The 24470-nt window shown below is 40.1% G+C and overlaps 1 protein-coding gene across 1 annotated transcript in view; it reads right to left on the minus strand.

Annotated features, from left to right (window-relative positions):
- Positions 1–8325: 8325 nt before the first annotated feature.
- SH3BGRL2 (SH3 domain binding glutamate rich protein like 2) overlaps positions 8326–24470 on the minus strand; it is a 55965-nt gene continuing 39820 nt past the window's right edge. The window contains exons 3-4 of the mRNA XM_059941751.1: positions 14273–14353; positions 8326–11317 (exon numbers count right to left, since the gene is read on the minus strand). Of these exons, the coding sequence (XP_059797734.1) occupies positions 11306–11317; positions 14273–14353 (93 nt within the window). The 3' untranslated portion in view covers positions 8326–11305. The remainder of the gene's footprint in view (positions 11318–14272; positions 14354–24470) is intronic.

Below are 24470 nucleotides of genomic sequence, written 5' to 3' on the forward strand. Positions count from 1 at the left end.
TACACCATAGAAACTAAGAATTAAAAGGGTGCAGAGGCTGTCCTGGGCCGCTCCTCAGTGCCACAGAAACCTTTTCTACAAGTGGGCTTGGTGACACCACAGTGACATCCATACCATAAGCTCCTAAAATGACAGAGCCACCCTAGAAGTTACTTTTCTATTCCCAACAAAGTCCAGAAGGGTGCTGGTACTCTGAATATCTATTTGTTACTCTTGATTTAGTAAACATGTCTCGATGGCACACAAACGCCTCAGAAGCCCTTGAGAAATCAAAACAGAAAACAAGCATTCCAGCAGCAAGCCGAGTAAAGGCATTGGGAAGGAACAGGGAATCCTGGACTAGTCATCTTGTGAAGCCAATTACTTTCTCAGTAAAATTAATTTTTCTTTCACTTCAAGCTCACTTAAAAGTTAATAAAGAAGGCTCGCTGGCAGGATCATCTATCTCTTCATTTACCCATCCGTTTAATCACTGGCCACCATAGACCGAGAGTCTGGGAAAGCACCTAATCATTGGATTTAATTGGATCTGGCGCCTACCGTTTCCTAATAACCTTTTCTGCCTTGTCTTCCATTAGATGTAGATCTTTTAGGGTGAGTAAATAGGTCAGACTTCACAGCGGTTTTTTTCAATTTTCTGTTTGCCACAGGAGTAAATTAAAAACAAAAAGAGCTAATAGCTCTGTTCTCTATGGAAGTATTTGGTTCTTGGTATTTATTGTTTGGGCATTCAAGAGAAACTCTAGTGCTAGGCTAAGACCAATGCTCTAAAAATAGGTTGGTGAATATCCTCTAAGGAACAGATTACATGAAGAGTCATTTCTAGAACCTTTAAATATATTCCTCAGCATCGTGCTTTTTCCTTTAAATTTCAACAGCTTTATAAAACTGAGAACCACAGAGGAAGGCAGGCTGACCGGAAGTCGAGGTTACATCCTGAGCGTTGCGTCTTCCCCTAATGTTTGTATTTGTGACAAGACACCCACCAGCTAAGTTAGCAACTTAGTTACTAGCTTCCCACAAGGGATACTTGTTACCCAGCCATCAGTACTGCTTGTAATGCAAATTTTCACTTCAGCGACCTACCCTTCAGAACACGTGGATCGTCCTTTGCTCTTAATGAACATGGTTAATTCCAGATGAAAAGTCACCAAGAGAATCCTGTTATGGTATGTGGCAGCTATCACTTTATTGTCTCTTAGCTCCAAATTCATGCGCGAACACATGTTCTGTAAGGATGGACAGAACTCCTTTAAGCATCTTTCCTTCACGTTCTCAGTAGAGGGTGCTGGAGGGACACTGCAGGACCCAGGGGATGCTCCTGCAGGGCTGCTGCGAGGTGGGTCAGTGGTGTCGGTCCGATGGTGCTGCTTTAACTCGGGCTCCCGGAACACCCGGTGCCTCGGCGACCTTGTGGCTCTGGCCTGGCCTGGTGATGGCCAACCTCCCTGCAAGCGCCCTTGACATAGACACACATGCTTCAGGCCTCCTGCCGGCACTGGCACCTCATCTCCATCAGCAAGCACCTGCTGGCCAGGGCTCACCTGGCCCCGCCTACACTCCGGGGTGGGGGTCGGGAGGGTGGGGGTGGTGTTTGCTTCCTGTTGCCAAGCAACCGTAGAGCAGCCCTGCCCAGGGGGAACCGTGAACCTCTCAGCCAGCCAGTAGGCTGTAACTACAAGCTCTGAAGCCCGGCCGCCCTTCCTCCCAAGTTTGTCCTTCCTTGGGTATTCTCCTTCAGCCCCAGGGTAAAATGTATGTGAGTTCTTATGTCTGTGAGTTACCCTTTCATCAAAGTTTAATAATTCTTGATATTTAACTTCCCCTGTTTAAATCACCATGGGGTGTGTATCTCCTGATTGGTCACAGTCTAATACAACACGTTTCCCAGTTAGCAACCAGTAGTTGTCAGCAGAAAAGACATAAGGCATCAAAGTTACCAGTGATACCATAAGAAAAAAACTAGACTTTTCAGTACATGGCCATATAATTAATTATCAAAAAGACTATTGAACACACACTAACAAATCATGTATTTCATTTGACTGCAGGGTCAGCTTTTATCTAACAAATTTACTGTATCGAAGTAAAAAGAGGACATATACGTAATTCCTCTCTCTTAATACAAAGCTGACCCAGACCAAATAGTATAAGATAAGAAACACCCCAAAAAAGCAGCTTCTGAGATACTAAACAGTACACATTTATGCTCACGGGTAAGCTACAAAGAATACTACATCACACAAACGTAAATATCAATACAGGTACCAATGTAGTTATCAAAAAACTCCACACGATGGTCTTAACACAAGATAAGAGATACGGATCTGTTTTTTTTTTTTTATAGTAATCTCTTTTTTTTAATTTATCTATTTATTTTTATATTTATTTTTGTCTGTGTTGGGTCTTCGTTTCTGTGCGAGGGCTTTCTCTAGTTGCGGCAAGCGGGGGCCACTCTTCATCGCGGTGCGCGGGCCTCTCACTATCGCGGCCTCTCCTGTTGCGGAGCACAGGCTCCAGACGCGCAGGCTCAGTAATTGTGGCTCACGGGCCCAGTTGCTCCGCGGCATGTGGGATCTTCCCAGACCAGGGCTCGAACCCGTGTCCCCTGCATTGGCAGGCAGATTCTCAACCACTGCGCCACCAGGGAAGCCCCGGATCTGGTTTTTATAACATCATATTTGGGTTTAACTGGTGATTGGTGATTATGCCATTTCTGAAATAGGAAAGGGTTTATTCTGTCCTTTCTCAGAGGTTTACAAGGTAAAAGATACAAACCAGTGTACAAAGAACAAAACAAACAAACAAAAAAAAACACGACTTATTAGCATAGAGTTCTTGGGCTTTGGTTGGACAGCTTATTCGGTGACTTATGTCACCACACAAAGGATGCTGTTCCAACCAGCAGAAAATTAAAATGTAAACTAGAACAATAGCATATTGAAAATACCACCCAGTAAAGGGCCATGTGCAATGAGAATGACTAATAGAGTTTTCAGTAACACTGGAGAAAACTTAAAATCCATTCTCTGTTAAAATGACCCATTTTTAGGAAGATAGCTGTCTCCCTGGGTGGGCACTACTATCACCCAAATTCCCCTTTCATCCACTTGTCATTTTGTCTGCACTACCTGATTCCAGTAATATCTGTCTGTCCTCACTGCAGATGTAAGTGTTTACATTTCGGGGCTGGGGTAAAGCTGTCCCTAGAGACCTGGGTCACTCTGGAATGGTCTAAGAGGCAGCCTGGTGCCTAAATGAGTCAACGATAAGGAACTGGTTTCTTGCTGTCGTCGTTCAGAAACTGCCCACAAGTCTGAATGCTGTGGTCATTTTACCTGCTAAATATGTAACCGCTCAAGTTGTTTGCCCAGTCACCTTTTGACTAGGATGGGAAACCTGTCAGTATTCGGTTTCTCATTTATGACTGGGATCCAGTAGAATAAATATTTCTTACGCCTGTAAAACAGTACAGGAAGGGAAGAAGCAGCCAGAGTCCTTCCTTCTGGTCACCAGTCTGGAGAGTAATATTGCTGCTGTCATCACTCTGTTCCCCCTGTACATGTTGGTTAGGATGTGGCTAGGAGTAGTTTGTGTAAGAGTGGTTTATCCCAAAAGACAGGCAGGGAGAGAGAAAAGGGACGAGTCTGGCCTAGGGAAACAGTGTCAATGTTGAATTGCTGGTGTTTCTGCCCCAGTTCTTGATCTCAGAGTCATCTCTGAGCCTAGCTGTGGGCTGTCCTAGAGCCCATGTATTTTAACCTACTGATAATATTAGCACATGACATGAAATGGACTGACAGGGAGAAAATTAAGAGAAAAATATCATCCCAACTGAACAGATGGGAAAATAATATCAATAAGCTAAATCAAATTAGCATGAAAAATGTGTCTATCATTTATCTCAAGTTGTTCCACCCATTCCCAAAGGCTAAATCCTTCCTAGGTGTGGTAGCTCATTAGAATGACAAATAAAGAGCCCCAAAGCAGCATGCAAAAGCAGCTACAGGAAACACAGATGGCTGGCATCTCTTGGTTGGCAAAGGCTATACTACAATCACTCTTTTATTTCAGGGAAGGGTCCCAAACTAAATAATTCAAAAGAAACATTCTACTACTTAATGAGTACTGTTGCCACCAATTGTTTGCATGATAAAAATAATACAGGCTTTCCCCCCAAACTATTTTGCTAAGAGAGTAGCAAAAAGAAAATGGTTAAAAACCCTGGGCAGGGAAAGGAATCTATTTTCCCTTAATATTCACATTCTGTTTTAATCTTTGGCAATGAGACCAGAATGAAACTTTTAAGACCATATTATCCATATATTCTTTCGAGCTCAAATGAGTTTTACAGATACAGAGAACTAACATTTTAGGAAATCTAGGACAAAATCCTATTAATATTCATCACTGTTCTGCAGATTATAGATGGTATCTGTGATTCATTAAAGTCCCTCTTTTTTTTTAAAAAGAAAAAACAGAGAAAGGCCACCATGACTTAGTTCACAGGTGTGGACCGATGCAACAGGGGACATCAACTTTACGTGACAATAAAGGAACAAGAGGCTGGACACAGAGAGACGTCCCATGTTACAAGGCACACACATTACTCTTTTTATTCCAGGAAAAAAACTCTCCCCCTTCACAACAAAAATGCTTCAAGCTAGGGGGACAAAAAAGCAAAATGAGAAAAGCATTTATCCTTGGCATCAGTATTCGAAAATTATACTCCAGAAGAGGTTCACATTTCCTTTCATATAACAGATAAAAAAGGAGATATTTTGCCAAAATCCAAAAAAGCATTGAAAGGTATTTCTTCCTCTACTGGAAATTCAGGCAAAGAGGCTGGAACAGAACAGGACTGTCCAAAAGAACTATAATGCAAGCCATATACGTAATTGAAAATTTTCTAGTGGCCACATTAAAAAAAGACAAAATTAGTTTTTGATTTTTTTTTTAATTAATTTATTTTTTTACGTTTGGCTGCATTCGGTCTTTGTTGCTGCGCGCGGCCTTTTCTCTAGTTGCGGCGAGCGGGGGCTATTCTTCATTGCGGTGCGCGGGCTTCTCATTGGGCGGCTTCCCTTGTTGCAGAGCACGGGCTCTAGGTGCACGGGCTTCAGCAGTTGTGGCATTCGGGCTCAGTAGTTGTGGCTTGCGGGCTCTAGAGTGCAGGCTCAGTAGTTGTGACGCACGGGCTTAGTTGCTCCGCAGCATGTGGAATCTTCCCGGAGCAGGGGCCAAACCCGTGCCCCCTGCATTGGCAGGCGGATTCTTAACCACTGAGCCACCAGGGAAGCCTGACAGAATTAGTTTTTAATATTTAATTTAACCCAATATATCCAAAATATTATCACTTAAAACATAACCAATATAAAAATTAATAGTTTACAGTTTTCATACTAAGTCTTCAAAATCTGGAACATATTTCAGTCACAGCACATCACAAAGTCAATGAGCCACGTTTCAAGTGTCCAATAATTCTATGTGGCTTGCTGGTACCACGCTAAGCAGCGCTGTTCTGCACTATAGAGCTTTCATTTATTTCCATTACATTAATGATGATAGATATTTGCACTAGAGCTTTTCCAGTGGAAAGTTTGGTTACAGTGAGTTTTATCATTATAGAACCCAAAAGGATGTATATGGCAAGAGTGTGGAGCGCTGTTTTAATACAAAGGTCTAAATCTTTGTGCCATTCATTGTAAGCAGTACCAAGTTTTCAGTTAACATGCTTTCAAATGCCAGGGTCCTTGGTCTATTAAAAATGCTGTCCCCTGATTAGCAGGGGCTTCAGAAAAGAAGACTGCACTGTAGTTTCTTGTTCTTATACCTGCCAACCAGTTTACACACATGAAAACATGTTACTACCACAACATACTGGGTTATAGTCACATGATGGTCATATTTCATTCAGATTCAGAATTAGTTAATTATGAGTAGAGGTTCAATCCAATCTCCTATAACTCAAATAAATCATTATGCGGGGGGCGGGTGGTGAAGTAGAAAAGAACAGCTTTATTGCTTTGCCAGGCAAAGGGGGGCCACAGCGGGCTAATGCTCTCAAAACTGTGTGTCCTGCAAATTAATCATTTTTTAAATGTCCTTTTAAGTATAACATCATTTTGGCCTATTGTTGTAAGCCTATTCTATGTTAACATAGTAAGGAAACGTGCATATATAAACATGCAGTCTATATAAAGATTTCCTTCCGGTTTAATTCTGTAGCAGAAAACCATATCATGACATTAATTTCCTACCAAATAACTGGAATTGATCAGCCTTGAAATCTCTTCAAAGAAGGAACCCTTTGAGAGCATAGAGAGGTTTCCAAGGTATATCTTCTCTTGGCTGATACGGTGACAAGGTGAAAATTAGCATACAATAAAAACACACAATATCTGTGTTTAATTTTATTTTCTCCAAATAGAATAAAGTTTCACATGCTTTTTTTCATATTTCTGGAAATAGTTTCAGAAGATTTCCACTCCAAATATGGTTTCTCTCTAATAGGTGAGCATTAACCAGGAAAAGGTTAAGTATAAAGAACTTTTAAAAATTAATAATTGAAAACACACCACCATAGGAAAAAATGGTAAAAGACATGAAGGGGGATTTCCAGGAAGAAAGAGTAATTCCCATAGTAAAAACATGTTCATCTTATTAGTAATCAAATATATGCAAAATGAAACCACGACGACATACACACCTCAGCTTGACAAAACTTTGAGTCTGATGATCTTAAATGCTGGTGAACGTTGACAGCACCAGAAATTCTAGTACACCAGTGGAGTGTCAGTTGGTACCATTGCTTTGGAAAACAATTTGGCCTTACCTGTTCAGGTTGATGATGTGCTTTATTGCACGTGTGATACAGCAATTCTACTCAAGGTATACGTCTACTTGTGTATGTGCGCCAGAAATCACATAAAAGAATGTCTGTAGCAACATTTCCTTTCTCTATTTCAAAGAAAGATGTATTTCCACATTCAGCAACAGGAGAAGGGAAAAACTGTGATATACAACAAAATAATACTTAGCAGTGAAAATAAACAAGCTAGGGCACTTGTTTCAAAACGATTATGCCCAAATGCAATGACCGTAAAAAGAAGGTGACAGAAGAATAGAGTTTAATTCCATTTATTAGTTTTTAAGGATATGTACACAAAGGTAAAATAATAAGACAGGAGGGCTACGATCAACACGGCGTTCAGGACGGGCTCCCGCTATCAAACAGGGACGAGACAGGGTCAGGGAGGAGCCCACAGAGCCCCCAAAGGAAAGGCAGGCAGCTGGTGGCAGACACACGGGGGTTTGTTTATTTTTCTTTATATGTCAGTGTGTATATTATATATGTGTGTGCGTACATGTTTATTCCGTTGCATGTATGAAATAATTTTAAAAATTGGACTGGTTGAAACATACAAAGAAAAAGACTATACGTTACGTTTCAGATGACGAACCACCGCTTGGAACACTGTGAACTCACCTGTTTCTCAAGTCACTGCCACTGTCACTGCTGCTAAGCCTTCTCCGTTTCTCTCCTCCTTGAGGGTGGAGACTATTGTCCTGCTCAGACAGCCCCTGTCACATTCTAGGGGTTCAACACATGCTGATTAATGGGATGACCAAACTAACCTGGCCTGCATTTCTAGAAAGCTAGGAAAACTTTGAAAATCTGGGTTACAGGTGGGCGGGGATTACTTGGCTTCTTTGGCTTCACAATATAGTGCATTTCTGGAAACTGACAGCCTGTTCTCTTTATCTCCTCCTTCACCCTCCCTCATCTTGGTGTTTAAGTTAGAAACAGTTCAGCAATGGGCTTATTAACCTCAGACTCTGCCTTCAGAAACGTCTTCTGCCTTCAGAGGTGGCCTGCAGCAAAGGCAGCCCTGCTATTAAGGGTTGTGGCTACACTGTACTTTTCTCCTCCATGAAATTAGGGAAGGGAATCCACAGCCCATCGCTTCATTGTACTCAGGAAGCCACCGTCATCTATTTGAACCAACCAGGGGATGAGTGATTTAACGCCATCCTTGGTCCTGGTCACTGTCTGAGATGATTCTGCAGTCACCTCCAACACACACGCATACACATACACGCACACACACGCACACACACACACAACCACAAGTGTGTCTCCTCAAGTGCTCAAATGACCCATCTGCATTTTTACAACGAATCTGCAGCTTTCAGGTATGGGGTTCAAGATGGGAGCAGAAATACAGCATCCCAACTAAACAGGAAGGTTTCAACCAAACACAGAAGCAAAATTAGAAAAGGTGTAAGAAATGGTCGGGAACAAGCACTCCATTTTCAGAACATGTGTTTTCTGGAATTTATTCCTCTTTAATGCTGAATATAAAATCTGAGGTTTCACCAATGCCTTTAGAGACAAATGCATACAAACTGAAATCTAAACACAATAATTTTGCAGATCAAAGTGGGCTCTGACACTTTAGAAAAGATGTAATAAGCATTTCTAGAAAAAGCAAAACCCTATACAGCAAAATCAAATTAAAAAACAAAACAACACAAACCAGAAAGAGGCTTTGGTATCTTTCAACAACAAAGGACAAAAATAAGTTTAGTTCATTATTAAATTCATGTAATATAAAAACATCTATGTGGGAGTGTTGAATAAATCTATAAAACAGAAACAAATCTAAAATATATTAGAGCCTGAGAGAAAAAAAATCTTCCTTTTCTCCTCTTTGATTTTACTAGAATACCAGAATCTGGAAAAACAAGTATTTCCCCAACTAAATTTTCTTCTGGTCTGCATGTACCTAGCAGGATGGCACTCTGTATTTTATCTCATTTTAAAATGGCATAAATTGATTTTTAGCAGCACGTTTTCTTTGCCCCAACAAGCCTACTATAGGAAATAAAAATTCTGTCTTAAAATGCTTTTGATATTACATCTATGTCTGCAACTCCCATCCACTTCTTTCCTAGATTTTTAAGACTGTGATTATCCAGATCTAAAGGCAGCTAGTTAAAGAAGGGATGAAGAAAACCATTACAGGTTTGGAATTCAGCTGGTAAAACACAAGTAAGGACACAGTATGGTCCCAGAGGGCAATACCTTAGGACTCTGCAGAGCCTGGGTACTGAGAGAAATGCCACACAGTGTGTTTCTAGCTCGCTCATAACAAGTACAATACCAGGTGAAGCTGGTCTCTATTTCTTTGCTGCTCCAAAAAAAAAAAAAAAAAAATGTGGGGTGGGGTAGATGATCTGTAACTGTGGTAAATAATTTAGCACTCCTATTCATCTATTCTGTTTAGGACAACCATACTGGGCCTGCTACAACCAGAGTAATTCAGAAGTTTTGAGACAAACAATTCTGAGTAGCTTTCTTGGTCTAGCAGGTATTATATTGATCCTACAACCCCAAGACTCAGCCTTACCAAGTTGCTTCTTGGTACTCACTGGCAAGAGTAGACAAAATATAAGTTAGACCATTGCAACATTAACTTTTTAAAAATTGCTGTATCTTAAAAAGAAATTCTAAGTCTTCTTAGACTTTAACACAATATCCAGTTCCAAAAAAATTTCCTGGATAGTCCCTGGCAATTATCAAGTGGAATTTGACCTGGATCGTATTTAATGCCAACTAAGCAGTCATAGCCATGATTTTACAGCAGCTTTCCTTGCAGAGAAAATTGTGGATTATGTATCTGTTCCAGTCATGTAGTAATCAGTGGCCTGCTTTTCTTCTGTTTGTAGTCCTGGGACGCAAATCTCAGGCTGGGATGTCAGCTTTAGCATTCAACAAGTTCTTTAGAATAGTCCACATTTAGCAAGTTAGAGGGAGAGAGAACACAGGTGACAGGGTCTAAATTCTTCTGTTCTTTCCATTTCTTACAAACTTGCTGCTCAGAATCTAAAGGGCAGGTCTCAGGTCCATCAGGACACTGAGAATAGCAGAATATCTTAGGCAGCCCTCTGAATTTATTGTGTTCAAGACTATTCCCAGGTGTGGCAACTAAAAACTCTAAAAAAACATGAGCAGGGACAAGGATACAGAAAAGGAGCCTTTGCCCTAATGAAGTAGACAGGTTCCGTGTTTGTCAGCATCCACTCCAAAGGAAGGAGAGATTTCACATGCCAAGTACAATTCAGAGTGAGTCTCTGACAGCCCCTTTCTTGTATGTACTCTGTTCTGAAAAATCACTGATCTTCATATATGGAATGAGAACATGTATCTATGTTACTCTGAAAATCCGGAACTGTGCATTGGCCAGAAATACGAGCTGGAAGAGTCAGAGGACCAATGAAAAGTAACACAGGAAAAAAATTTAAAGTGTGCAGCAATATTAGTATCTCTTAATATGCCTCATCAAGGGTTCACAAAACACATCTAACCGAGATCTTCCTTTCTCAAAAAATATAATCCCTTTGCAAAATATATAAGCAGCTATTCGTTAGGGGAGCTGCGTTTAAAAATATATGTGCACTTACGCATGATAAGTTGCTAGAGCTGAAATGCCTTCAGGTACGAGTCAGATAATGTCCCTATAAATTAACTATAAGTGCACCTCTTTAAATATATCTTTTAAGTCATCTTACACATTAAGTGAAACTTTTCCTTTGTAAGAGATAAAGAAGCATGTGTTTTTCAAAATAGCAATTCTTTTCATCCCTGTCGCTTGGTTCTGATCACACATTGTTGCCACAGTGTTTTCTGGAAACATCTGTAGGGGCTTGGAGGATTTATGGGGGTAAGAATTTCCATTACCAAAAGGAGGCTGGAACATCTAATTTTTTCTTCAGTTATGACAAAGCACTGGAATAGTGATGCTTGTGAATCTGCAGCAAAGATCTTTAGCCCTTTGTCAACCAACATTGCTTTTTTTCTTTCTCATCAAAATATTCTAATAGCCTGGCAGACTAATTTCAAGGACACCACCTAGGCAGCCTGAAGAGAAGCAGGTCTGAGCAATCCTGGCATCAACTACAACCCAGGGCAGATCCAGTATTTTCTCTCTGATGGTGCCACCTGCTTATCACTCAGTTATTCAGGAGGCACACCTGTAACAGGTGACAGTACCTCCGGGTGAGTGAGGCAACTGCAGGCAATTCTGAAAACAAGGAAAAAACCCACCACGGTCCTGATTTGGTTTAAAGCACTCATGCGATCCCATTAGACCCATGTCTTCCCAAAACACCTTTTCCATGGCAAGCAAAGTTACTGATAATGCATGTGGCTTCTGTCACAGTGATGCATTAGGTAAGCAGGTGTGTGCTGAGTACCAGGGGCGCTCCAAAATGCATCTCCGTCCTCTTCCGCTTGTCTTCGCTAAGGTTCTGCCTATTTATTTAAAAAAAAAAAAAAAAAAAAGCCAGTTATTGCATTGTGCGGGCAAGAAAATTCACCCTGGCGGTGATATTTTAAATGTCAGGAAGAGAGATGTCGAAATCACAATAAATCACCGCCATGTGATGGATAAGAGCAAATAAATCCTGGGTTTAGGGATCAGAGCCCAGAGTTAAGTCACACCCACCTGACCTGCCAAACATAAAAGTGGAAAGAAAGCCGCATGTTTTCGACAACTGAGGAAACTCCTCTGAGGTACTGTTCCACTCACACTTGGGTGAGTGGCGTGGCCGGGGGTGACCTTACTCAGGGGCCCTGTGGAGGGTGACCTGAGGGGAAGAACGGCACTGGAATGGCCATACCTATTGGTAAATAGCTGATACCACTGTCCCCCAAGTGCTACCATGATCCAGCCACTGGATGGCTGACCCCTGGCATCGGCTGGGAGTGGGCCTCTGAGACCTGCTCCCCGGCTGGTCAGTGCTCAGGGTTTACTGGTGGTTGCGTATTTTCAATATCACCCCTGAATGGCAGGGATCCGAAAGCAGAAACTTCCATTTCAGGCTCTGCTTTGAATCTATTACGATAAGAAAATTGATGATTTTCTACCTGAAAAGTATTGGTGAAAAGGCCTTCTTTTCTTTTCGGTAGGTACCACGGTGGGCTCCAGCCGGCCACAGGAGGATGTGGGACCCCCTCCACCCCCCACCAGGGTTGCAACAATTCAAATTCTGGAGAAAAGTGGGAAATCTGTATTTTAAATATCAGCAACCCACCTGAAGTCTTTAAAATAAAGTCCGTGCAGGACAAACACATCCAGAGCCAATGTGGCCTGCAGGCCACCATTCTGTGACCTCCTACCTTCCTCTGCCCCATCCACTTTGGAGAACTGCCCAGGGTCTAGAGTTGGGTCTGTGAATGTTCTTTTCCTATGGACCTTCTCTCCCCTCACTGTGTGAGAGCAATTAGATGCTAATGGAGGCTTTATATGTCCCCTGGTGGGCTTGCTCGCCTGGTCTTTCGTGCCTGTACCGCAGAGAGGGTAGGAAAGGAGACAGGAAAGGGGGCTCCATCTTTTGGTACATTATACCCGTGAATGCTCCGTCTAGGCCTTAGAGGGTAGACTGTATAATGAATTACTACCAAGGTACAAAATGAATAACTAGAAAGGGGAAAATGCTGACTTGCTCTTAAAGATATTTGCACTTCTTTCCTATGGAAGTGAAGTATGAGTTGCTATTAACCCTTTAGGCCTGAATGGCTCACAAGAGGGGATGGCACACACACTGGCACTGTGGCCTTCCACTCTGGTTCCGTGGGCTCCTGCTCATGTCTGACTGACTCAGGTGCCTGAAAGCAGGGGGCTGAATGGGTGGAGGTGCCTAGCGCTCTCACTGACCATGGAATGGTCTCCTGCAATCAAGCAAACCTCAATGGCATCAAGACCAACTCCAATCCCATGACCGTTAAGTCATGTGAGAATGCATATTCTACAGGTCATAGGTTTCCTGAGAAATTTCTAAGAGAATAAATATTTTCAAAGAGTAAAAAAGTCAGCCCGAAGCCTCTCAAAGGAACCTACATCTTCGGGGAAAATGAGAACAAAGATGGCAAACACGCAGTATTTTTCAAAGGTTTTTGCACAGACGCTGGTGTCCGCTGGATTTATGCATCCGTTAGACTGCTCCTACCCCAGTTTTTTCCAGTTCTTTGAAGATAAATCTGGATGGTTTACATGTCTTTGCATGAAACATGTTACAAAAATACTTTCATTTTCCTAAGTATTCCAATGTTCCATCTTTATAAAGATAGTTTTAAGAGCCTTTAAGGATTTTCTGTGTGGGTTTTGTCTCTGTTTAAAACATGTGCACAGAAACCACCCACAAGCATCTGTGGTCTTACTGATGTATAACAAAGCATGATTTCACATCGGCGAGGAACTACAGGTGCTGCTGTATAATTTTCATTATTGATAGTCTCTGCCTTCCTCCCACAAGTGTTCCAGAAATGGCACAAATCCTAGGTAGCCTCAAAAGACCTATTACTTACAGATACCAAAGTTCCCAGCAATGTACTTTCATTTCAATTCAGTGTTACAAACAGAAGCTTTAGAATTCAGTCTCCATTTGAAATACAGTCAAAACCTCAATTGCTATGTATATAAAGATTGCAAGGAAATACACCAAAAATGTTTATGTGGTTTTCTCTGGTGACTTTTTATTTTCTACTTTATACTTTTTTGCATTTTCCCAATTTTTCTAAATGAGCCTAGGCTACTTTCATAATCAGAAAAAAATAGTATTTCTGAAGCAGAAATAACAATCAAAATACTGCCGTATTTAATAAAGAAATGTTATTTTTTATTTTGAAAGTGAATCCATGTGCTTCACAAAGTTACCATAATATGTATCATCTATAGCTCTAAATATTAGAAAAGTTTGAGCCTTTTACATTTTCTAAAAGACATATGATGTAATAAAGTGGCTTCAAAAACACTCTGATTAGTTTAGGAATTGCCCTTTTTTTCAAGGTTGACCATTTGTTATTGCAAACCATGCCCCTTCCAATGTAAATGACTTAAATTGCAGACGACCTTAAAAACATGGCTTTGATTCTATTTCAAAAAATGTAAAGTAATGTGAACTTGCACTTTAAAATAAAAAGCACCTACTATTTTTTGCTACCTTAAATTTTTCTTGGAAGAAGGAGATATAAATTATAAATAAACTGAATTTTAAATAAAGATAAACTCTAATATACAGCAACAATTGAAAATGGGAAAGAAAAAAAACTGGCTTCCTTGTGTGTCTTTACCCTGGGCAGTCCTAACTGTGCATTTGAGAAAGCAAAAGCTGAAAATTTAGGAGACTAGAGATGCCCTTCTTCAACCTCAATCCCTAAGAACAACTCAAGAAAGATACATTTTGAAACAAGAAATGATTGACCTACCTTTGATGCCAACTGTGATTTCAGGCCTAAAAATGAAAAGACTGTGTTGCTTTCCTTGGATTCAAAGAAACTGTCATAATCCTAGAAAAAAGAGGAGAAAATAAAAAAAAGCAAACAATTGTCTTTGTATTTGGTGCTGTTGACAAAGTCTCTTATGTAAATAAAAAATGTACCACTACTCCATCCAGGCCAGGGAAAAGCTACATAAATCGACTGGATTTGCTCTGTTTGAGCCTCAACATTTGAGCGTGATGATGAAGGTAACAACTTTTTAATCCAAAGTCTGTGACAGGATTAAAATGTAAAACATTGAGGACAGAAATCAAATCAGAATATGCTCCCTTGAGTGTCAAACTAACATTTGTGTGGAATCACTCTGACCTAAGGTTTTACTTAAAGCATTTCAATCTGGAAGGCTGCCTCCCAATTCCACTCTTGATGCTTTGTTATCTAGGGCTTAAAAAAAAAAAAAAAATCACTGTGTAAACAGAAAAGCCATAAAGGTCTCCGTGTGTCAAAGTGAGTGCTTCTATTCTGCTTTTGAAGTTTTCCACATTCCTTGAGACTGTCTTCAGAGAGAATAAAAAGATCAAATAAAAAACTAGAGGAAACTATATTCTCTATAACATTTATCTTTACCTCAGACACAGAATCATTTTTCTCTTCCTTCTTTCACGAGAGGAGCCATTAAGGAATTCTGGCCAATGTGTTCATCCATTGTTTTCTTTTCAAAAGCTTGCACGTGTAATACTATTGTACACAGTTGCTAAGTTGATGTGAAGCAGTCTTAAAATTTGAGAGAAATCCCTTGGATAACTTTAGGCAGAGGGTAAATATCACAGGCAGACAATGATCAGAATCATCTGTAGGCAACTGCTCTGTGCTTAGTGCCAGATGATCAGCACATCATTTAATCCCAACGACCGCCCACCAGGTTAGAGGCTGGCTCAGAGCAAAGAAACATGGTACCCAAGTTTGACAGCCGGTATGTAACAAAGCTGAGATTTGGGCCCAAGTTTCACTGGTGTTGAAATCAATGCTTTCTGTATGCTATGATGCTTCCTGCCCAAGAGGAAACCAGGTATGGGGCACCCTGTATATCAGAGTCACTGAGCCCTCATGAACCCACTGCTGAGCTGGGTCAATGTCATTACAAATACTTTTGAAACCTGTTTAGGAATCTAAACGCGAGTTGATGACTTCGAGTGGAGATCTGCTTCTTGCAAAGCAGGCCTCAGCTGAAGAAAAATCTTTGAATTATTTGACTCTGTGTAGAGACTCTCTTGTCCAAGTGCTTTAGCAAGTTGAGCCTCGTGTGGTTTGAAGGCAGCTTGATTGCAGTTCCCGGTCATCTCAGCCTCAGGCCTTGCAGGCACTGCTCCTTCTGTAGATCTTGAAGCAGTCACTCCTGCTGTCATTTTGGATCAGCCCTGAGGCCAGTCACCTGCAAAGGGAGGCCTTCCTTGACCATGCCGGGAAGGAGAAACACATCTGAAGGGGGAGGCTCAGCAAACACCTCCTTGGAAAACGGCATTGTAGGCTGAAATGTGAAGAATGAATAGAATTGGCCAAGTAAAGGGTTGGGATAGGAGCCTGTGAGACAGGAAACAGCGCCGGGGAAGAGCGAAGCTGGCAGATGTGACCGGGATCAGCATGTACCAGACTCTGTAAACCACAAAAACGATTTTGAATTTTATCGTAAGTACAAAAGGAAATCACGGACGGGTTCCGAGCAAGGGAGCAGAATGACCTATTTCCTTTAAGAAAATCTCCGCGTTGACTGCGTGGAGAATGGCCCAGAGAGAGGGCAGCGAGAAGAGAAGCAGGGACAAAGGTCAGGAGTGCACTGGGGGAATTCAGGTACGAGACGGAGGCAGCCTGAACCAGAGCAATTGTAATAAATACAGGATAGGACAGACTGGAGATATATTTTTAAGGAGGATTGATCATACTCAATTGTGGAATTGGTGTAGAAGGTTACGGAGAATTAAGAACTAAAGCGGCTCTCGTACAACTCATCATCAAAAAACAAACAACCCAATTAAAAAATGGTCAGAAGACCTGAATAAAACTTTTTCCAAAGGAGACATACAGACAGCCAACAGACACAGGAAAAGACGTCCAAAGGCGCTAATCATCAGGGAAATGCAAATGGAAACCACAATGAGAGGTCACCTCACACCTGTCAGAATGGCTATCATTTAAAAGACCACAAATAACAAATGTGGTCGAGGGTGTGGAGAAAAGGGAGCCCTCGTGCGCTGTTGTGGGAATGTAAACTATTAGTGCAACCACTGTGCAGAACAGTATGAAGATTCCTCAAAAAACTAAAAATAGAACTACCATATCATCCAGCAATTCCACTCCTGGGTATATATCCGAAGAAAACAAAAACATTAATTCAAAAAGATTTATGCACCCCAATGTTCATTGCAGCATTATTTACAATAGCCAAGATATGGCAGCAACTTAAGTGTCCATATCAACAGATGAATGGATAAAGAAGATGTGGTATGTATACACAATGGAATACTACTCAGCCATAAAAAAAGAATGACATTTTTTCCATTGGATTTGCACGGTATTATGCTTAATGAAATAAGACAGAGAAAGACAAATACTGTATGATATCACTTATACGTGGAATCTAAAAAATAAAACAAACTAGTGATTATAGAAAAAAAGAAACAGACTCACAGATATAGAGAAAAAAACTAGTTGTTACCAGTGGGGAGAGGGGTAAAGTAGGGGTAGGGGATAAAGAGGTACAAACTACTACGTATTATAAAATAAATAAGCTACAAGGATATGTTGTACAGCACAGGGAATATAGACAATATTTTATAATAGCTATCAATGGAGTATAACCTTTAAAAATTGTGAATCACTACATTGTATACCTGAAACATATAATATTGTAAAAACTATACCTCAATTAAAAATTTTTTGGAAAAAAAATTTAAAGCAGCTCTGAGCTTTGTGACTTGATGGGAAAGACCAGAGAAAAAGCAGGTTTGAGGGTAAGGCTGGAGTTGAGTTTTAACATGTTAAGTTTGAGAAATTATATGAGACACTGAGTGAAGACGATCTCAATGGGGCAGTTGGAGGTTCCGACTGACTCTAGGTATTACAGGTTTCATAGAAATTTATGGAAAATTGTACAACTTTTAATAAGAAAAACTATGTCTCAATTTGATGTAGAATTTTAGGCAAAATCCCATGAACTGAAAATGTTGTTACCAATATTCTTTGTAACAAAGACAGTTCCAAATAATTGAGTAGCATTTCATTGACCTGGGCTCAAGAAATAACCCTGGTTTGACGCACACTTTCTCTATTGATCGTTTGTTGCTTATATTCAATGTGGTAACAAGAGGAAGAGAGCTAAATTACAGCCAGCTTATCTCACCCTTTTAGATATCCACCATATGAAAACTGGTGTACCTGTTTCTCTCTACACCATATTCTGCAACTACTCGGTCTAAATTCTTTCCCTACAGATTCTCAATTGCAGCCACGGCTCTAATTAAACTCAGATCCCTAGCTCTGGTTCTCCTCTCAATTCTGGTTCCATGTAAGCAACTAACTGTTCATAATAGACTATTAAACATAATGGGTCTAAATCGCAATTCATGCTCTTCCTTCCACCCCACAAGCTGGACCTCTCAGAAGACTGCCACCACCATCTAACGGGCTCTACCAGGCAGAAATCAAGGCATCATAGGACTCCTCTCTTCCCTCAACCAATAACTGTCTTACATATCCCTTCAACCTCTCTGTTTTTCTACATCAGTCTCACTGCCCTAATTCAAGCTAGATATCTGCAATAGCACCTCAACATACCAACCCCTCTCCAGTCTACCCTATATCCCCGCCCCCCCAAATCATGCTCAAGTGAGGACAGACTGATCCTTTAAAAATGCAAATTTGATCATATCATCCTCTGCTTAAGACCTTTCCTTCAAGACTTCTCATTGCTCCTTGGGGAGAAGATGGGTCTTGAACTTCTACCTGCACCAACCACTGTCTGGGTCACAGCTTCACTTCTGGGAAACTGAGTGGTATATACACTCAGTCAACTATAGATGAGATGTCCAGCAATCTGCTAGCTGAGTCATGACCTTGACCAGCTCCTTTAACCTCCTCAGGCTGCTTCTTCCTTTCTGTATCAGATACGACCAAAGTCCCCTGAAGCTCCAGAATTCTAAAAAATACTGGAGCATTCAGTGGAGTTGCTCTTAAACGGGCTGTTAGCTGTGTCCAGATGTGAAGTCCAGCCTACGTATTCCAGTTCCTAGTGACACCTGTTTGAACAGTTTACCTCTCTCTGAACAGGAAACAGGTTTAACCAAATAGGAAAGGGAAAGGGCAAAAGTGAGGGAAAAAAACCTGAGGACTAGTCAACAAAATGCCGTCCCTGTTCTTGAATTCTGAAAGGCCTTTACCTGTTTCTACCTGATAAATAATCTCTGATGTCAGTGTGAAAACGCAAGAATGAGAAAACTAATAATATAAGAAATAAAAAACGAGAAACAGTGCCTGACTCAATCTCTATAAATGCAGTGTGAATTTTACTTTAAAGACGGAAGTGCTGGGACTTCCCTGACGGTCCAGTGGTTAAGACTCCGCACTCCCAATGCAGGGGGCGTGGGTTCGAACCCTGGTGCGGGAACTAAGATCCTGCATGCTGCGCGGCGAGGCCAGAAACAAAAACAAGAACAAAACAACAAAAAAGGAAGTGCTAACGTGAAAATACAGTGCATGCAAAAGATCAAGAGGCAAGTTACGAGACTTAATATGTATAATTCAGGTTTCAGTGTTTATATTAAAAACCTTAATCTTAAAATGATTACAATTCTCCAAATCACAAAACTAGAAATAAGGTCAACTTTCACAAGCGAGCTTCAAACATATAAAACAAAACGGAGAATACATACGTGTAGAGAAAATATGTAAACAATCTATTTAACCACACTGAACCAAAACTGTTCTCATAAATGTTGGTCACCAACAAAGGTTATTTAGAAATGTCAGATATTCAGAAATCTCCGAATGGCAACATTTCTTATTTATATAAAAAATTCTTGAACTGTACTTCTGTCATAAAAGTTATAACCATTATTTTTAGTTTATGAACTTTAACTCAGGGCCACATCACCATGGCTGGGGAACTTCTTACCAAATATTAAATTGGATGCTCCCAACAGTTTAGAAATTGTCGCCCAAGGTACTTAACTCCAAGGTGACAAACATAAAATTTGGTAATTAACTTTAAAATCAGAATAATTTAAAGGAAATCATTTTTAAAAGTCAATGTGAGAATAGTACCTGACACACACCAGGCAAACTGGGTGATAGGTTGTGTCTGCTAATTAATGACCGACATGCCATGTTTTAGGTAATCTCATGCTAATAATGTAATCTGAGTAAATCCTATTTCTACTCTATTACTTACTGATTTAAAGAATTATGTAAAAAATTTACTTTCTGACATACAAAAGCTTTTGAATGGCCTGATGAACCTCAAATTGTAAGAAGTTAAATCATCTTCTTTGTCATGTTGAGGCAAAGAGTAGATGATTGATAATTTAAAATCTAGAAGTTCTGAATACCCTCTTTTAGAGGTAATAAACTAAACACTATGATGTGAAATAATATGAGTAAAATAGTATTAGAAATCTTAAAATCACTTAACCTATTAAGATAGAAGTTCTTTCATATTCTGGCCTTAGACATTCCCCAATAAAAGAGAAAGATCTGCTTTCTTATCAAATTCATTTCACTTATCAGGCTTATATTGTAAAAGAAACAAACCACACTAGGGCTCATACTGCAAAAGTTAAAAGCAATGTATTTTTTTTAATTAATTAATTTATTTATTTATTTATATTTTTATTTTTGGCTGTGTTGGGTCTTCATTTCAGTGCGAGGGCTTTCTCTAGTTGCGGCAAGTGGGGGCCACTCTTCATCGCGGTGCGCGGGCCTCTCACTGTTGCGGCCTCTCTTGTTGCGGAGCACGGGCTCAGTAGTTGTGGCTCACGGGCCTAGTTGCTCCGCGGCATGTGGGATCCTCCCAGACCAGGGCTCGAACCCGTGTCCCCTGCACTGGCAGGCAGACTCTCAACCACTGCGCCACCAGGGAAGCCCAAAAGCAATGTATTTTTAAAACTCACTATAAAGTTTCTAAATGGGCTTGCTGAATTCCTTATAGTCAAAGACACTCTCTCTGAAGTGTTTGCAAATACACGTCTGCAAATTGCACACTGTAAGACAATCAACCTCCTGTGACTATAAAATATAACGATCAGTTAACATCACCTTTGGAGGAGAGTACAAACACATAAAGCATATCCAAGAAAAAAAATCATTCAGTTTCAGAAGCTGGAACATTTTTAACTACATTTAAAACAAAGGCTGAAAACTTCTCTTTGTTTCTAGTGCCAAATGAAAAGAAAAAAATTCTGGGTTATAAAGATATCAGCATAACTGAGCACTGTTACTAATGGAATATTTATCTAAATGCTACAATTTTAAGAAGAATAAAGAAAGAAAAAGGAAAAAAAAAAAAGCTTCCATTACCTATACTTCTGTTTGCGTTTAAGTGAAAACCAATGTTAGAGACATTTATAAGCTCGTGATAAAATCTACAACAGGCAGAGCTCACAGTAATCGCATTCTTCTGAGCTTACTTAAGGACATTACCCGTTCACTACGGTTAGACTATTATGGACTGGACAAGCATCTGAGACAAAGGCCTTAAAGTTCTCTGCCCTTTTAGCGTTCCCTAAGAGGACAGCGAGGAAAACCCACAGTAGCCGCTCTGAAAAGCTGTATCGCTTCCCACGCGAAGTCGGTAACAATTAAGTGACAGACCCATATCATTTCTACATGCCAAGGCCCTTTGCAAACAGAAGGTTGCAGGGAACAAAAAACAACACGTGGCCCACAAGGAAATGGTGGCAGCAATCACTTCGAAATGAGCCAAAGCAAATTTGGTTTACCCCAAAGGAGAAATTAAAAAAAAAAAAAAAAAATTCTTCCTAAGACTGCAAGAGTTACTGCTGCTGCTGCAAATGGGCAGAGACTCCTTCTGCCTGAAATTTCTTTCAAGCCTGAGGGTAGCCTCTGAGCAGAATTTTTTGATTCAGTGGTTAAGGACCATTAATGTTATATTCCATTTTGTGAAATCTTGATAGAGAAGGAAAAAATATTTGACAGCTCCAATCCCGGTAGGATATATAAGATGTAGTTGTCTAAAACAGCTTCATTCAGCAATTTTTAGGCCAAATACCAAGAATACGAATAAGTCCAAAGCTGAAGATTTAAAATTCCGAACATGTTTAACATTTCTGACCATTCTGATACAAGATGGCAGATGCAAGCAAACACATCTACCCAAGCCACCCACTGAAATTGGATGGAAAAAATGTTGTGCTAAACACAGGAAAAGCAACCAGCAATAAAAGTTTAAGAAATACTCAGAGGAGAGTAAGTGAAAAGGCTACAACCAATTAAGAAAATCTCATAAATATTTGTGTCGCTCTTCAAGCCACAGGAATTTACTAAAATAGGATTATACACTTTCCTCCGTGACCGCTCACACAACTGAACAGTTCTGTAGAGAATATTTATATGTTTATAACAACATAAATGTGGTATATTTACATAGTATACAATAGTTATTATAATTACAGATGCGTATGTGACTGTTACAAACTTTAGCAACGCAGTGTGTGGGTGCACATGTGTGTAAGTCAAAACGGGGGAGAAATGAGAGAAGCTATAAGAATGCAAATTTCCCATCTTCCAAAGAAAAAAGTAAATACTGTCTAATTTAAAATCAAGGAATATAGATATTGGTCTATGAAACACAGAGTGGTGATAACTTAAAACCACAAAGCAGAAACTCATGAAAGAGGCTACATCTTGGGAATCTGGGGGAGACTGACTGTTTACTTTGGACCCTCCCAGTCAACAGACTTTATTGTCTTAACACTGATATTAACATGGCCTTAGTGTTTTAACAGTTTTGTTTTCTTTTCATTAACGTAAAACTGTGTAAGGCTCAGAAAAGAGGAAAATTTTAACAAAAGGGGAACCGCCAGTTTGGATATTAGTTAAGATACACTGCTAAACACGCAATTGGGGTGGTGCCCTGAAATTGTCTGGACGAATGCTGAAATATTGAATATTTCAATATTCAGAGCACAAACCACAGCTTTCATGAAAGACATGTCCCAGGGATTCATCACTGTAGAATACTGAGACAAACATCTCAGTAAGGTGAAAATGGGAGATGAAACATTTATAGACAGAAGAATAAAAACTAGGGTTATATAGAAGAGATAAGACTGCAAAGAATATCTAATTAAATTGCTATGCTTCTCGGCATCCGGCAATCAGCGATAAAGAGAAGTGATATCTCCCTTCCCCACCACCCTTTCCTAGTATCTGTGAGGATGCCGCATGAGATCACGTACAGTAAAACATCTGAAGGAGAAGATTCTCCTTGATTAGATAACTGATCTTTTAGACAGAAAACCTTGGAATACACATTTTCAAATTCAGATCACAAGTTTCCTGAGAAAATTCTACCTGTGGGGTAGGCAAGCTTCTAATAGAGGTGATTTACCAAAGAGATTTCATTGTAAAATTTAGAAGAAGGTTCAATAAGCTTGCTTTTGAGAGATCTGGCTTTGAGTGTTATTAATAAACCTGAATGGAAACGCTCAGAACCTTGACAAGGCGAGACCCAACAGAATGGGTTAGCTACCTGCTTGGCTGAAAATATGTGGAGCTATTCACCCACTTCTAGAACCGATTTTTGTTAACTATGTTCTGTGTTCCCAGCTTTCTGATAGGCACCAGATAGTAAGATAAATATGCCACGTAGCCTGCTGAGGGTGAGTGCAAGGAACTCAGAGACCAGCTGAAGACAAAGACATGAAAAAAAATTCTGTGAACTAAAGGTCATAATAGGAGTAAGGACACACAGGTTTGCCGGGCATGGGGGAGGGGGAGGAATAACCAGAGTCCTAGTTAATTAGAGAGAGTCAATAGCAAGGCTCGTTTGAATTGAGCTTTGAAAGAGAAACAGGGCAGAATTACGTAGGAGGTAAAAATTACAGGATTTGGTAACCAGGGGAGTATTGAGATGAGGAGAATGGGTGTGGGGTGACTTTCAGGACTTTGCCTTGAACCTACATAAATAACATCCCTACTTTAGAGACAGACCACATCTCCTGTGGATAATGAAAATTTTGGACTTTAACTTTCCTTTTTATTTTTCTTATGGACTCTAAACAAAGTTCTATTAATTACTGCAGACAGTTGGACTTCAACATAGGTGGGTGATGATTAAGTTAGTTCTAATAATCCACCCAGGGAAATAAGAGGCAACCTCTACAAAATTAGTTTACAATGACATGGAAGCTATTTTTGTTGGGAGAACAAAGCAGGGCACAGAATGGTATATACAGTATGATCATTTGTGAATTTTGGTAGCCGTGGAGAGTCCTGGAACCAATCCCCTGCAGATACCAAGGGTATGTGTACGTATGTGTGTGTGTGTTGTGTGTGTAATCTTGTTAAAAATAAAATTATATGTATGAGGCAGGGATCTGTAAAACTAATAATTAAGGGAGGTGGTTCTTCAGCTTCACAAAAGATTCCCAAACACACTTAAAATATATTATCCAGAGACAATCTTCTCAAGAGTCTTACATAAACACTGCACTTGGGAACAATACAATTGCATACATTTAGGTATACTTGTGGTGTGCTTCTGAACCTCTACCAATGGTTAGAAAATGCTAACACACCTCCTTGTTTCCTTTCATACCTAAGAAAGAAAAGGAGAGGATACTCCACAAAGAACCACTGCTGGTCATTTAGCTTTTCTGTGCCTCGTGAAGATTAGTCTTAACCTGTCTGCCGTCTACTTTCAGGCTCCATTAACCGAGGTAATATGGGGAAAGGCTGTCATAGCTGGCCCCCAAATCATTACTTAAACAAAACGAGTCAATAGCTTTAATGGAATCTTATTTGGCTAGCAATACACCCAATGCTTGGGTACAAATTTAACATTCTACAAGTATCATCTAAAAGTGCAAAAAAAAGTAATTCAATAGTTTTAAAACATAAGTAATTTTATAAGTTGCCTCATGGAAAATAATCAAATGGTTATTTTTCTATAAAA

The sequence above is a fragment of the Balaenoptera ricei genome, chromosome 12, assembly GCF_028023285.1.
Source record: "Balaenoptera ricei isolate mBalRic1 chromosome 12, mBalRic1.hap2, whole genome shotgun sequence".
Classification (NCBI taxonomy): Eukaryota; Metazoa; Chordata; class Mammalia; order Artiodactyla; family Balaenopteridae; genus Balaenoptera; species Balaenoptera ricei.